This window comes from Heloderma suspectum, chromosome 8 (genome assembly GCF_057233095.1).
Source record: "Heloderma suspectum isolate Gila_16-S chromosome 8, 16-S_ref, whole genome shotgun sequence".
NCBI lineage: Eukaryota > Metazoa > Chordata > Lepidosauria > Squamata > Helodermatidae > Heloderma > Heloderma suspectum.
This window is the reverse complement of record NC_139465.1, coordinates 3,563,534-3,579,130: the sequence shown is the minus strand read 5'-3', so window position 1 is coordinate 3,579,130 and position 15,597 is coordinate 3,563,534. Positions and strand designations below refer to the sequence as shown.

The following is a 15,597-nucleotide window of genomic DNA, read 5'->3' as shown; positions in this document are numbered from 1 at the left end:
ACTAGGGAGAAGTCACAGATTGGAGGCTTATGTGTGTTGGGATGTCAGCAGACTATTTTTTTATCCATTAGCTCTTAGGAACAATCAGTACATTTACCATCACCAAGGCAAGTGTGGAAATGCAGAATTCTGCCACACAGTTAATTCAACCAGAAACAACAGGAACCCTCTGGAAATCTGTATTCACAAACAATAAGGCCTTCTGAATTTGTACCATAAGTTAACGAAGCTTCAAATTCTCCATCCCAAATCTAACAAATTCTGCACCAGGAAAACTGACCTTGTTCAGGAGCTGAAATGAGGGCTGCACCATTGTCAGATGTGAAAAACACAAAGGTGTTCTCGCTTATGCTCAGTTTTTGAAGGTGACTCAGTATTTTCCCAATGCTGTAGTCAATTTCTCGCACTGCATCACCATACCTGAGAGCCAGAGAGACCAAATTACAAAGCAGTCAACGAGAGAGTGTGCGTGTATAGGTGGGATGCCTAACACTTGTCAACTTTTGGAATATAAGTCAGTCACATTTATTTATATATAAACATTTACAAGAAGTCTTCAATCCACTGCATTATAGGCAGCATGCTTTTATCTTTCCAGTATCCTAGTATCAGTCTTTTAGCAACCAAAAGGGCGTGAAATTTACAAGAAAATAATAAAAGAAAACAAACACATTATAAAAAACAACCCTATTTCATAACCCAGACAGTTCCAAAAAATTATAAAAACAGCAAGAGCTCAACAGCAGTATTTCATTTACAAAAGAAATGCCGTAACAGGATACTAAAGTTTGAATATACTGCATTAATACTGGCACTGGAAAGGGAAATAAGTTATTCTCCACACCGGTTTTGGCACTAAGTGTTTACAGAGCTTACAGCTCTTAAAACACAGAGTTTTGTGGCACCTTAAACATATTATGAGTGCAATCCAAAACATGTTCAACTCAGAAGTCCCACAGTGTTCAAAGGGGCTAACCCCTGGGTAAGTATGAGTAGGACTGCAGCTATTTACACTTACCCCATTGACAGAGCCCATTTTGTCAGATGAATGAGGTGTTATGCCACAACAAATCTGATAGATTTAAGGTGCCATGAGACCCTTTGTTGTTTTGGCTGAAACAGGCTTAGTATGTCTGAATGGACATTTGATACCAGAGAAACCCAAGTGGGGTATGCTCCTAGAGAAGCTGAAAACCCAACAGCAAGAGTAGCCCATACCCAAAGGGAGGCTGCTCATCTCCAGAAAGTGACACACATCTGGGCTGAGGGGCCTTTTGGAAGTCAGATCCCAATTAAGCTAGGCCTTGCCACAGCTCCAAGTGGTAGCCTTATTAAGAGGTGGCGGCAACCTCTCATCGCTCACTGCAGACCAGACAGGTCATCTTCACTCAGCATAACAGTGCTCCCCATTTCAAGCTGAGAAAAGACATGGGAGCGTGTGATGGGAAGAAGAGAGGTCATGCTGCAAACACCCACAGATGAAAAAAGGTGGGGTGGGGCACACACAGCATTTAAAAAGCGCAAGGGAAATATCAGGATTTTCTTTTTGCTGTACACCTTGGGTGAACGGATTGCATTTGTGCTTGGCTCCTCCCACAGACCTGCTGTGGGCTCCACCTCAGACCTCACCCAGGTACAGTGCCAGCTCCAGGTTTCTGAGGGCCGTTGGGCAAGGCACCTTCAATGGGCCCCTCCCACAGGGAGTCTCCCTTCTCACTGCCATTGTCTCCAGCTGCTCTGGCACCTCATCCTCTTTCCCATCATGGCTGCCGCTTGCTTGCCTGCAAGCGAGCAACTAGGCCGTGGCATTTACTGCTCCTCCTTCCCACCACCTCTGTGGTCTAAGTCAGGGTGAGAGGCAGGTGGACAGGCAGGCTGCAATGCAGCAATTACGAGGGGCACTCATCAGAGTGCCCCTGCCAGGGTGTGGGCCCTCGGCAGGTGCCTGGCCATGCCCACGCCTGACGTTGGCCCTGCCCAGGCACCAACATTTTTTATTTCCCTCAGCAAGACCTTTATTTTAGATTGTAAGAGACGTGTTAATCTTCAGCCTAGGCTGAATCCTCTCAAGCAACCACTACTCTGTCATGTTAAATACACAAACACTTTTAAATTTTAAGTAGAGATCTCAGTTGTTTCAGGGCAATAACCACTGCTCTTGGATTTTCTTCTAGTACAGCGAGGAGGGGTGGGGGAGATGATACTTTGGCTCAAAGCAACTTACAGCCCTCGTTGGCTAGTGCCCAAGAACTCCCTGGAAGCATACACAGGCGCATGAGTGGCATCGATTGCCCAATACAGAAAGAACGGCTGCTTGCTTGCTTGCTGTGTGCTAATGAAATCAAGGGCTTCCTGGAAATGACAAGAGAACTACCTTCAAACGTGGCCCTCATGCTGCATACATACAAGCAGCTGCAGAAAAGGGCTGTGGGTTTTTAAAACCTTTTGTCAGAGTAAACTGTACCTGTAAGTACATTTGCGTTAGGTTTGCTTCCCCCGTCTTATGATCTATTTTTATATCTTCGTAATACCTGAAAGATAAAAACAAGCCCTGGAAAAAACATTCCACATGGTTTTAAGTATACGGCAATGGAGGAGTAAGTGCTTTGCTCCACATTAGTGCCCTGGGAACATAGCAGCAAGCCGTTGTGTAATAAGAGACACTACCCCATGTATGCACACAACAGTTGAGCCTCAAACATATTTGCTGGAAGACGTTTCGCTGAGGGTTGCTTTATGGGTAGCTCATTTCACTGGGAGTTGCTTGTTCCTATACAGAGACCTGGTTCACATGATTACAGTGTGGCTAACAAGCCACGGTGGCTTGTTAAATCTGCCATGCACACCAGTCGTGTGCTGGACGGATTTCCCTAATTACCCGCTCTAGCATGGCTCACCATGTCGTCTGAACCTGGGTGGCATGGCTCACTGGGGGGCAGCAACCCCCAAATAACCCAACAACTGCCAAGTGTTCTTTGAGGGTTGCTGCCCCCTCAAACAAGCCATGCTGACCAGGTTCGCACAACATGGCAAGCAGTGCTGGTGAGGGTGATTACGGAAATCCAGCCATCGTGCTTGTTACCCACGCCACTATTGTGTGAACTCGGTCAGAGTTTAATCTCTGTGTAGATAAAATATATCATGTTTGAACACATGATGGTTTTTTCTTACAGTGGGTACACAGTTCAGGCAATGCCACATAAAATACTAGATTTCTTGCCACATGGTGATCAATTAGAGTAGCCTTCCCCAATCTGGTGCCCCCCAGACTTTTTGGACTACAACTCCCAGGATTCCTGACCACTGGCAATGTTGGCTGGGGTTGATGGGAAGTAAAGTTCAAAAGATCTGGAGGGCACCAGTTTGGGGAAGGCTGAATTGGAGGCACTTTTTAAATACCTCTTACATTTGTATATAAGAAAAAAGTAAGTTAGGAAGAGGCCTCTAGAGCAACTTTTTTGGGAGTAACATGGGCTGGTGAATTTAAGCCAAAGTTACCATTCTAGAGGAAGCAAAGAGGGGGCTGGCTTTCCCAAGTTCCAAATGATTAACTCTGCAAACTCATTGTTGTTAATGGAGTTCTCATACATAATTCACTGTGTATGGCAGCTCCTCACTGGGAACTTCAAGCTCCCCCAGTGTGCCTATCAGGTGATGTTTTCATCAGTTCACCTCAGGCGCCTGGGATGTCTCAGTAAGTAATGACGTGTCGGCGCATTTCTGTAAAATGTAGCCCTGCGGATGTGCCTGATGCAGAAACTTAAAGCCCTCTGGCCACTTACAGGACGAAAAGGGAAACACCAGCATTTAATGCTTTGCTGGGAGAAAGGACAGCTGGGTGGAGTCTAAGGCTCTATTGCAGAGAAGTGTAAAAGGAGCCGAGCAAAACCAGAAGGGAAGCAAAATGCATCAAACCGTGCATGACACAGAAAAGGGGCTACCTGCCGATCATTTCCCAGTCCCTATAAACAGGGATGTTTGGGACAGCTTTGTTATCATAAGGTCCAAAATGGCAGTTAGGGGATCCAAACCACTCATCAAATCCGTGCCTCAAGGGATGGAACTGGGACCGGTGACCAAGGTGCCTAGAAAAGATTAACAGACGAAACACACAATCTGGTTTTCAGCAGAGACCATCAATCATCTCATCAGCACTAGACAAAAAAGACACTGCAGGAGGCCAACAGAAGTAACAGCCCACAGCTTAGTAACAGACAATGAAAGACCTGTAGCCAACCAATTCAGACTGTTTGCCCCTTTGGCCTTCCTGGCTCATCACTTCCTAACCTCCAAACATCCCTTGCTTGGCCACTTCCTCTCTGCCAGCTGTGCACAGCAGGTGCCAAGATTACCTTCCATTGCTCAAATATACCCATAAGGAGTAGAAGAACGAATATGTAAAATGAGGGAATATAGGCGAAGATGCTTAATTTGTGCAATCCACACGTCAGAGAATTCAGATTTTTCTGTGCAGAATTTTGATTGGCTCAGCACACAGAGCCATGCCACCTACATGGCACCCACTGGTCCCATATGTGCCCACCATACCCTCCCTATGTAGTCAGGGAGGGGCAGCACAAGAGGAGGGTGTGCAGAGTGCAGGATGCACTGCATTACCTCTTCAACGGTGCACTTTTACACACTAGTGGAGGCATTTGGCCCTAGAAACAGGCCGACACAACAGGATCCAGGCCTAACCAATCAGGCGCTTCCTGCACTCACAAGCGGTACTGTGCTGTAAGCTTCAGACTTAATTAGCTTTTTGCTATGGCTCTGAGGTTGTTCAAGATTCGCTGCTTTTCAGATAACTCCTTGGAACCAATCTGTATCTGTGCTGTTTATTTCCTTTCCCCAGGTATATGAATTTACATTTATTAGCGCTCAGCTGCATCCCATTGCCTGCAGCCCACTGAGCTGTATGGGTTTTTTTTCTTCTTCTTTGGCAGTCTGCTGTTTGGATTTGCAGCAATAAATAATTTACAGTTCTAGGTCCGTTTCCTTTCTTCCCTAGGTCTGCTCTACATTTCTGGTGGCAAACAACTTGATCACAAGTGAACGTTTGCTAGCTTGTTTACAAATTACCCAAAACAGACAAATCCTTCTCTTTGACTGTGCTATTCTGCCCCTATTTTTATCCTGCCTTGCCTCCAAGGAACAAAGGGCAGCATGCATGGTCACCCCCTGACCCTTTTATCTTTTGTGAGATAGGCTAGGCTGTAAGGATGTAACCAGCCAAAGGTCAACCAGGGCACTTCATAACTGAGCGGGTGGGTGGATCTGAATCTAGGTCCCCCTGGACTATCTATAAATGATACTGTACTGGCCCTTGAATCTATTCCCCAAAGTAATTTTTAAATACGTCACTCATGTATATGCTACATTTATGAGCTATTTTAGATTGGTCTATCATTTTGCATAACACACTATCACCAGATTAAATTAATAGACAAATCTGTCAAGCCATTGACTACTTTGAATCAGACTAGAATGGCAAGCAAAGCTGCCGGGGCTCGAACCAGGAACCTTGGGGTCTGTGTGCAGCTGCCCCGTGTGGTGAGTCACTGAACTGCACTTTGCTGCAGCTGCTTAGGGCAGCCTTCCCCCACCTGGTGCCTGCCAGATGTGTTAGACAGCAATTTCCGTGACTGGCCATGCTGGCTGGGAATTGCCGTCCAACACATCTGGAGGGTACCATGCTGGGCAAGGCTGCCCTAGGGAGCTTAGTATCGTCAAGCCCTGGACTGATCCTGCCCAGCCAGATGAGTCACTGGATCCTCCTGGACAGGGAAGACTTTACGGGGGCTTCTGATCCCAATTAAGCCCTGCTCAAACAGCAAGGACTTTCTGAGCTCTGGCATGTTCTTGTCTCCTTTGATTGTCCTTTGGTCCTGCTTTCTGGCCTGCTCCTCAATCCCTGCCTCTTTTTGTTCTGACTTACTCCTTGGCCCCCACTACTGGCTTTGTCCTAGAGCTCACCTCAGACTGCTGCCCGTGGCCCAGACCTGACAACAGCACACTTTGCACAAATTCGTAATGCCATTTTACAACACACCCTGATCTGACAATTCCCAAACTCTGAGTTGCCACATGTGGGGCAGTAGCTCAGCGGCAGAGCCCCTGCTTTTAATGCAGAAGGTCCTGGGTTCAATCCCCAGCATCTCCAGGAATCCAGCCTGAAAACCTGGGAAGCCTCTGCCAGTCAGTGTTGACAACACTGGGCTATATGAACCAAGGGTCTGACGCCGTATAAGGCAGCTTTTTAGGTTCTTAGTAGGTCAGGGAAATCTTATAGATGGGAGTGCAGCTATGGGTGTTTGGGTAACATGTCAGAAGAGTCGTGGGGGTGGGGAGTAGCTTTCAGGTCAGAAGGCAAAACCAAACTACAAGCCCTGAACACATGAAAAATCCCACTGGAAGTATCCCCTTGGGGGAAAATGGTATGAATCCTTGTCCTAATCACTGATTTCTCTATCAGCAATAAATCCATACCCCAGTCAGGGAAGTCATTACGCAAGGGAGCAATAAGAGGTGAACAGTCACCTCTGTCTCTCTTCTATCTTTTTTCTTCCAAAGTGGCTCAGAAATCACACTTCCTTCTGCAGCTGCTAAGAGCCTTTCCTTAACAACCATGATTTATATAAAAGAAGTGTTTTCAGTGGCCTTGCTATTTCCCTTGTTAACACCTGCGCCAGCACCACAGAGGTTTGTCATCAATTTCAATGATCCAACTCTTAGGTCTTTTAAAAGAGCTCCTGGGATACAGCACGGGCAGATTGCAGATCAATATTTGTTCACTAGCATTCCTGTTTACCCTCTGCCCACCTAGATTATGCTATGACTCTTTGGAAGAGTGCAACCATCTGTCCTTCTTTCCTTTGGGAAGGGAATGAATCTCTGAAGCCACCCAAAGCAGGATTAAAAAATGAGAAGTTTACAGTCTGGGAGGAAAGCATCACACCTCAGAAATCAACATTCTGCAGAGGCCAAAGATAAACATTTTCATGATAACTATGACAGGCTCAAATGGCACAACCTTATAATTTGTGATGAAAATAAGTGCACTATGTTGCATCTATCACATATATATGTATAACGGTCCTCAGCTTTGGAATTAAACCACACCAGCTGGTAGAAGAGATACCCCACCTGGATTTCTGAGGACAGGGATCACAGACTGAATCGACTTGCTTGAATCTGGATTCCTCCACATATAAAGCAGATTACACACACAAAGAAAGTAGTAAAAAAGGAACGTTACCATTTGCCAACTAGCTTATTGACATAGCCTGCTTTCTTCAGCAATTCTGGAAGGAGCAGTTCAGAATCTGGGATGCCCCCTGTTATTTCTTGTGGGGTGTAGGCTGCATGAAGACAAGAACACTTCAGCCAGACTGGCAAACCAGTTACAGAAGTTTTCCACAGGATTTATCAACTGTGCTCTACACTGGGCCAGCTTGAGGACATTTCAAAATTGGAACTACAGATTAGCAGGGACAGGGTAGGAAGGAAGAAAGCTAGGTTAGGGATTAGCAGCATCATTCTAGGCCATGCTGCACCAAACACTACTTGAACATGTTTCAAGCAGCTGTCTCTAAGTTTCCATTCACTTCATGCATAAAATTGTATTCTCTCAGCAACCAGGTCTTGAAAAGCAGAGAATCAGTCAATTGTTTTTAGAAACACGAAGAATGCAAAGGGACAGGGGACAAACCAATCCAGCAAGCTCACTTTCATCATACATGGAGAGGCAAATTTGCCCTCTGGCTAAGCTAGTAAGAGGCAACAGCATGGTAGGAGATGGGGCATTTCAGGAGACTTTGCCACTATAAATAAATGGAGAAGGTACAATACACCACACGCAGTCTAGAAGTACTCTTTTTAACATGCTTCTAAAAAAACATACAGCTAAAGAACGGAAATGAAAGGCTGATACATTGGTCCTCGAAGTGTAAAAGCCCTATGCTCTTCTCATGAAGCACATTAAGATGGATATCTTTGATACTTTCATGCCTATCCCAGTTGCCTGTTCAGGCTATTGCACCCAAAGAAGAAAAGCTACAGTCTGCAGATCAGGGCGGGCCCATAGCTGGCCAGCTGCATCTAAAGTAACAGGGTCAGCCACAACACTGCAGGTAGCAAGACTGAGAATTCCTGCCAAAGGCCCTTGAGATTCCCTACCTCAGCAGTTCACTGGTAGAGTACCTGCTCTACCTCAGAGGTGCAGAACCTCTTTCTGCTGAGAGCTAAATTCCATTTCGGGAGATGCCGTCCAGTGGTGGGTGGGCCAAAGGTCAACAAGGATTGAAACCAAAGGCAGAAGGGGCAGGGCCAAAACACCAAAAATGCCAGTATATTTTAGCTTGAAGCTCTTACTGCCAGTAACGAAGTTACCTAGGAAAAAGAAACCAAATGCACAGTTACAAGATGGGGGATACGTGGCTCAACCACACTACGAGCGAGAAGGATCTTGGAATTGTCGTCGATCACAAGCTGAATATGAGCCAACAATGTGATGTGGCTGCAAAAAAGGCCAATGCTATTTTGGGCTGCATTAATAGAAGCATCGCTTCCAAATCCCGGGAAGTACTAGTTCCCCTCTACTCAGCACTGGTTAGGCCTCATCTGGAGTACTGTGTCCAGTTCTGGGCACCACACTTTAAGAAGGATGCAGACAAGCTGGAGAGGGTTCAAAGGAGGGCAACAAAGATGATCAGGGGACTGGAAACAAAGCCCTATGAAGAGAGACTGAAAGAACTGGGCATGTTTAGCCTTGAGAAGAGAAGACTGAGGGGAGATATGATAGCACTCTTCAAGTACTTGAAAGGTTGTCACAGAGAAGAAGGCCAGGATCTCTTCTTGATCATCCCAGAGTGCAGGACACGGAATAATGGGCTCAAGTTACAGGAAGCCAGATTCCGGCTGAACATCAGGAAAAACTTCCTGAGTGTCAGAGCAATACGGCAATGGAACCAATTACCTGGGGAGGTGGTGGGCTCTCCCACACTGGAGGCCTTTAAGACGAGGCTGGACAGCCATTTGTCAGGGATGCTCTGACTTGGATTCCTGCATTGAGCAGGGGGTTGGACTCGATGGCCTTGTAGGCCCCTTCCAACCCTACTATTCTATGATTCTATGATTCTATGAAGTCTTTGGAGAGGCATTTCCACCTGTTGTAACAGGAGGGGGGACTGTACAAATCTGGGAAATGATGGGGGGGAGGTGGGGCAGGGGAATGGGTGTAGGAGTGGCACAGCCTTCCGCCTGAGACCTCAAGAATCACCAACCATCAATGCAGACAGTACTGGGTGAGGTGGAGGACTGTCCGACTCCATAGGTGGCAGCCTGCGCTAGACAGCATGCTCTTGTTCAGGCCTCAGACCCGCCGTTAAACAAAGGACATGCAGATCTGGCCTGAGAGACCACGAGCTGGTTTCAAACGCTGCATGCATTCTCCCGTAGTTCTCTCACACTTCTAATATACGAACAACTCTCTTCTGTCAGCGAAGAGACAAACACCCACGCTTGCCAACATGCAGCATGCATCAATCCGGAGCTGTAAATGCATGCTCTAAAACATATGGTCTCCCACAGCATCTGCCATTTTGGAACAAACAACGCTCACACCAACCAGATCGGTCTCCAATCAGCTCAAGCTGGCACCTCCCAACAGGAGTGCTGGAGCAAAGCTAGCTCTGTGGACAGCTTGGTGGTGCCCTCCAGATGCCCTTGCCTGGCTTAGCAGGAAGAACATATTTCTATAAGAGTGGATTTCAAACAGATTGCTAACCTACAATAATCACATGCAGCTCTTTTTTCCCCTCTTTCCTTTTGCTGATTATTAATTAATGCATCCAATAAAGCAATGTCTTGCGCAGAAGAAGCAAAAAGATATTTAACAACCTGAGCCCTAGAATTTGCACTGTAGCAAGGACATCTGGAGACATTCTCTGTTTGCAAGATGGCTTAGATGATAACCTAAACCTGACTGAGATGATAACCTAAACCACAAGTTAGAGCAGTGGTAGGCAACCTGGTGCCTTCCACATGTTTTAGACTCCCACTCTCATCAGACCCACTCAGCTTGGCCAGGGATTACAGGAATTGTACTCTAAAAAAATCAGGAAGGCACCAGGTTGCCTACCCTTGGGTCAGACTTGCATATGTCTTAGGCTTGCATGGTCCCACCCATCACATGAGAGGAGAGGAGAGAGAAGGCTTTTGCTTTACTTTAGAACTCTATTCCCCCATTATATACAAACTCAGGAAACTGTGGTTTACTCTAACTACAGCTAGTTGACAAACAGTATTTGATTATTTTGGTTTGTTTTAGCTAACTGTGGTTAAAATAAGCCACAGTTCCCAGAGTTTGTAAGTAATGGGGAACTGCGGTTTGTTCTTAAGCGAGAACTAGATGTTTTTTCCTCTCCTCTGTCAGCACATAACAAAGGAGGAGAGGGGAGCATACAAGTGAGAAACTTGTGCAGATTTGTCCATTATCATCTAAAAAAACCCTGGAATGAACCACGCCCTGTTAAATGGATCAGCACACACCAGGCCAATCTGCTTCCAATTACCAACTGATCCTAAAACCTTTACTTGACAGTAACCTTCCACTGATTTCAGTAAGACTCACTTCTGAGTTCAGCGTGCTTAGAATTACATCCTATAAGTGTCCTTAGGGAGGGAGTTTGAAGCAAGACCCTGGCACTTGGTTTGACTTACAAAAGTAAAGTTTCCTTTGTAGAAAGAGAAGGACATACCATTTCTGGCATGGGCATTTGTGGTGTAGAAGCCATTCCTGATGGGGAGGCGACCTGTTAGGAGTGCTGCCCTTGCTGCAGAGAGAAAAGAAAAAACCATGGAGTTGTGTATATATATAATTCAGACGGATGGGGCCCTTCTCTTACAGCACATCCTGCCTGCTCTAATTCTGCTGTTTCAGCACATCCAGTCACTATAGCCCCAATGTGTGGAAGCTTCATCCTGCCCTGCTCCCAAATGGCTCTCCGTGCGACTGGAGGAGACTTGGAGGTGTTCTGCTGTGCACTGAAACGGTACTGACAAGAACATTTTCTTATGCATCCTCTGGGTCCACTTAGCATAAGCATTTCAGCCGTGCTATTTTCAGAAAATATGTTTCCATAGTACTAGATGCTGGTATTGCTACTCTGTAGCATAGCACTTTTAATTTGCAATGCACCTTATTTCACATATATTGTGGGGACTGCACCAAGCTGCCTATAAGCTGCCAGGCCACGTTTAAGGTTTTGGTAAAAAAAAGGTGTCCCCAACCAGTCGTGTCCGACTCTAGGGTGTGGTGCTCATCCCCGTTTCTAAGCCGAAGAGCCAGCGCTGTCCGAAGACGCTTCCGTGGTCATGTGGCCGGCATGACTGAACACCGAGGTGCACTGAACGCTGTTACCTTTCCGGCCGAGGCGGTACCTATTTATCTACTTGCAATTTCTTGCTTTCGAACTGCTAGGTTGGCAGAAGCTGGGACTGAAGACGGGAGCTCACTCCGTCATGCAGCACTCGGGTCTCGAACTGCTGACCTGCCGACCTTCCAGTCCGCAGTTCAGCATCTTAACCACTAAGCCACCATGGACCTTAGGTTTTGGTACTTGTTTGTTGTTGTCGTTCAGTCGTGTCCGACTCTTCGTGACCCCATGGACCATAGCAGGCCAGGCCTTCCTGTCCTGCGCTCTCTCCCGGAGCGTGCTCAAGTTCATATTCATTGCATCCGTGATGCTATCTAGCCATCTCATCCTCTGCCGTCCCCTTCTCCTTTTGCCTTCAGTCTTTCCCAGCATCAGGGTCTTTTCCAGAGAGTTTTCTCTTCGCATAAGGTGGCCAAAATATTGGAGCTTCAGCTTCAGTATCTGTCCTTCCAATGAGCACTCAGGGTTGATTTCCTTTAGGATGGACTGATTTGACCTCCTTGCAGTCCAGGGGACTCGTAAGAGTCTTCTCCAGCACCACAGTTCGAAAGCATCAATTCTTCGGCGCTCAGCCTTCCTTATAGTCCAGCTCTCACAGCCATACATTACTACTGGGAAAACCATAGCTTTGATTAGACGGACCTTTGTCGGCAAGGTGATGTCTCTGCTTCTTACTATGCTGTCTAGGTTTGCCATAGCTATCCTCCCAAGGAGCAAGCGTCTTTTAATTTCATGGCTACAGTCACCGTCTGCGGTGATCTTGGAGCCCAAGAAAGTAAAATCTGTCACTGCTTCCATTTCTTCCCCTTCTATATGCCAGGAAGTGATAGGGCCAGATGCCATGATCTTAGTTTTTTTAATGTTGAGTTTCAAACCAGCTTTTGCACTCTCCTCTTTCACCCTCAACAAGAGGCTCTTGAGATCCTCTTTGCTTTCTGCCATTAGGGTGGTATCGTCTGCATATCGGAGGTTGTTGATAATTCTCCCGGCAATCTTAATTCCGACCTCTGATTCATCCAACCCGGCATTTCTCATGATGTACTCTGCATATAAGTTAAATAAGCAGGGTGACAATATGCAGCCTTGTCATACTCCTTTCCCAATTTTGAACCAATCGGTTGTTCCATCTCTGGTTCTTACTGTTGCTTCTTGACCCTCGTACAGGTTTCTCAGGAGACAGGTAAGGTGGTCTGGTACTCCCATCACTTTAAGAATTTGGTACTTGTTTACAAAGCCCTAAACAACTTAGCATCAGGATACTTAAGAGATCCCCTGATCCCCTACTAACCTGCTTGGTTACAATGCCCATCAGGAGATACCCTTTTGGTGGTGCCCAAGATTTTGGAGATCTGGTCTGTCATGGCTTGAAATAGGGCCTCTGTGATGGCATCACTGTAGGCAAATTGTTCTCTCCGTTGCTCAAAGTACTGTAGCGGCTGGTCTCTGGAGCTCCCTACCACTTCACATTAGGAAGGCGTCAACTCTTCTGGATTTTCAGCACCTACTGAAAACTTACTGTTTCCAACAGACACTCCCAGGAACGTAATCTTGTCCTCTGTATGAAGACTTGTTTTTGTACATCACTTGGAAATGTCCTTAATGTAATGGAAGGAGGGGGCCTTTTCAGTGGTGGTATCCCAACTGTGTAATGGCCTCGTGAGAGAGGCTCGCCTGGTGCCTCTACACTGTGGTCTTTTCAATGCCAGGTGAAGACCTTATTTTCCTAGGCTTTTTAGCCCTTGAGTTTTAAAAACTGCATTAGTGCATTTTTAGATCTCTGCACTACTACCGGTTTTTATCTTCATTCCTACTTTGGTTTCATTCTGTTTTAAACATATGGGGTTTTTATTTATTTATTTATTTATTCAATTCATTTCTATACCGCCCAATAGCCGAAGCTCTCTGGGTGGTTCACAAAAATTAAAACCAAACAACACACAATAAAACAATTTAAAATATATAGAACATTAAAACCACAATATAACAATACAACCACAATAAAACAGTTTTATATTGTTTTACTATGTTATTGTATTTTATGATTTTGTTTTGTGAGCCAAAAAAGCTTTGGGTATAAAGATGAAATAAATAAATAGCATTACATTTAATAAAACGATAATTTTGATCTTTGAGCAACAGACAGAAGAATTTGTCTACAGTGACTCCATCACAGAGGCAAGATATGAACCAAGCCCAACTCTCCACCCCCTGGACAATGCTGCTTTCCTGGGGCTTTAAAGTTTACTCACATGGAGAACAGAGAGGGTTGGCAGTGTAGAAGCTTGGGAAAAGCATTCCTTCTGCAGCCATCTGGTCTAGATTTGGGGTTTCTTTAGAAGGATGACCAAACACGCCTAAGTCACCCCAGCCCATCTGATGAAACACCAGCATATAAGAGAAATAAACAATCATCGATTTTAGAAGTTGTTTACATTTTTCTCATTTAGCCCTTAAAAGCTGGGCTATAGCATCCATCACTGTAACACCCAAACACGTCCCACAATGACTTTCACTTCTCCAGGCTTAAGAGGGGAGCAGCTCTTCCCAGTTACATGAACACAAAATGTTTTATGGGGAAGGGCTTCAGAAAAGAAAACTTGGACCCCCCACCTCCACCCCCAGTTCAGTGATCCCTAGCACAGAATGTCAAAACAAGGAGTAGGTTATTCACTGATTCCTGTTTAGAACAGGACATGGGCTGACACTGTCTCTGGCAAAAAAACACACTGTGGAGAAGCCAAGAAGGAGATCATGCCATTCCCAGCAACACCTCTCTGGGAAGGCCTGCATCAAGCTTTGAGAAACACCATCATAAGAACTCTCATATTGGGTCAGTTCAAAGGTCCATGTACCCAGGGGTGCTGAACCTCTTTCAGCATGAGAGCCGAATTCAATTTCAGAGGAGCTCTTAGAGGCTGCATTCCAGTGGTGGGTGGGGCCAAAGGCAAAAGGGGCAGGGCCAAAACACCAGCACATTCTAAGCCTAAAGCTCTTACTGCCAGTAACTATGCCTTAGGAGAGACATTTCAACCTCTTAGAATAGGGGAAAACAACCCACAAAAAGTAGGCAAATGATTAGCCATTAGGAGAAAGGGGTGAGGCCAGGGGAAGGATGCATGGCTATCTGGAGAATCCTGGAGTGCCGGACTGGGTCCCAAAGCAGGCCAGATTTGGCCTGCAGGCCTTAAGTTAAAGACTCCTGATGTAGTCCAACACTGTCTCCATCAGCAGTCAGCCAGATGCCCTGGGAAGCTGAAAAGACGGGCAAAATGCCAATAGCTATTCCTCTGTTGGCTGTCCCCAGCAACTGGCAACCAGAGATATGTTGCTTCTAAACATGGAAGTTCCATTTCTAGCTGTAATTATGAACAGCCATTGATAGACCTATTATCTATGATTTTTCCTCCCGTTCCTTCATTTAAAGCCTCTTACGTTAGTGGCCACCAAAAACTTCCTGAGCCAATTAATTCTGATGGCAAATTATGCACTGTGTGATGGAGTAAGCCATTTTGTAGCAGTTACGTGAATCCCTTAGCGGGGCAGAGTCAAGGGAGCTTCCAAACACTTGTGAAAGGCACCATGCTTGGCTTGTCCTTACTGGCACCTGCAGCTAAACCACTCTCAGCCCTGCCTCAACTTTTTCTTTACATGCATATATATACTGAATATAATAAGAAAGGAGCAGGAAAAAAGCCTTTTTTATAGTTCCAAAAAATACTTAAATCAACAGGAGCCCCTTTTTAAAGGAAAAAAATTATGTCCACAATTTCTGGCAACTAAAACAGGGTTCAAGGAGTAATAGCCTGAAACTAAATATAAATGCAAAAGGAAGCATTTTTCTAACAGTATGGTCAGCCAATCCATGGAACAATTTCCCTAAAATGGCCGATGAATCACAATCACAGGAGGAGCTCAAAAATAGACCATGGCCCCAGACCTGAATTCTAGTAGCAAGTCTACATTGATAAGCCTTTTGCTGAAACCAAGTTGCATCCACCATGACAATTCTACTCATTTCAGAGGACTACTCAGAGCTTGTCACCTTCGTATGGGAGACAGCAAAGCTTCTTCAAGCTGCTGGCTGTGGGATGATAAACTACTCAGTTTTGCTTGAGCGTTCAAGGTGCATAAAAGTTCACATACATTAGAAACATAGGAA

The 15,597-nt window shown here is 45.6% G+C and overlaps 1 protein-coding gene across 4 annotated transcripts in view; it reads right to left on the bottom strand.

Moving 5' to 3' along the window:
• The window catches only part of GALNS (galactosamine (N-acetyl)-6-sulfatase), a 71,525-nt gene that overhangs the window by 53,790 nt on the left and 2,138 nt on the right, over nt 1–15,597 (bottom strand). For all 4 annotated transcript variants that reach the window (XR_014784701.1, XR_014784702.1, XR_014784703.1 and 1 more), the window contains exons 2-8: nt 13,688–13,811; nt 10,761–10,835; nt 7,259–7,361; nt 3,942–4,085; nt 2,465–2,531; nt 2,225–2,352; nt 281–420 (exon numbers count right to left, since the gene is read on the bottom strand). Coding sequence is in view for 1 of the 4 variants with exons in the window: in XM_084812754.1 (XP_084668880.1) it covers nt 281–420; nt 2,225–2,352; nt 2,465–2,531; nt 3,942–4,085; nt 7,259–7,361; nt 10,761–10,835; nt 13,688–13,811 (781 nt within the window). In the remaining 3 variants the exon portion in view is untranslated. The remainder of the gene's footprint in view (nt 1–280; nt 421–2,224; nt 2,353–2,464; nt 2,532–3,941; nt 4,086–7,258; nt 7,362–10,760; nt 10,836–13,687; nt 13,812–15,597) is intronic.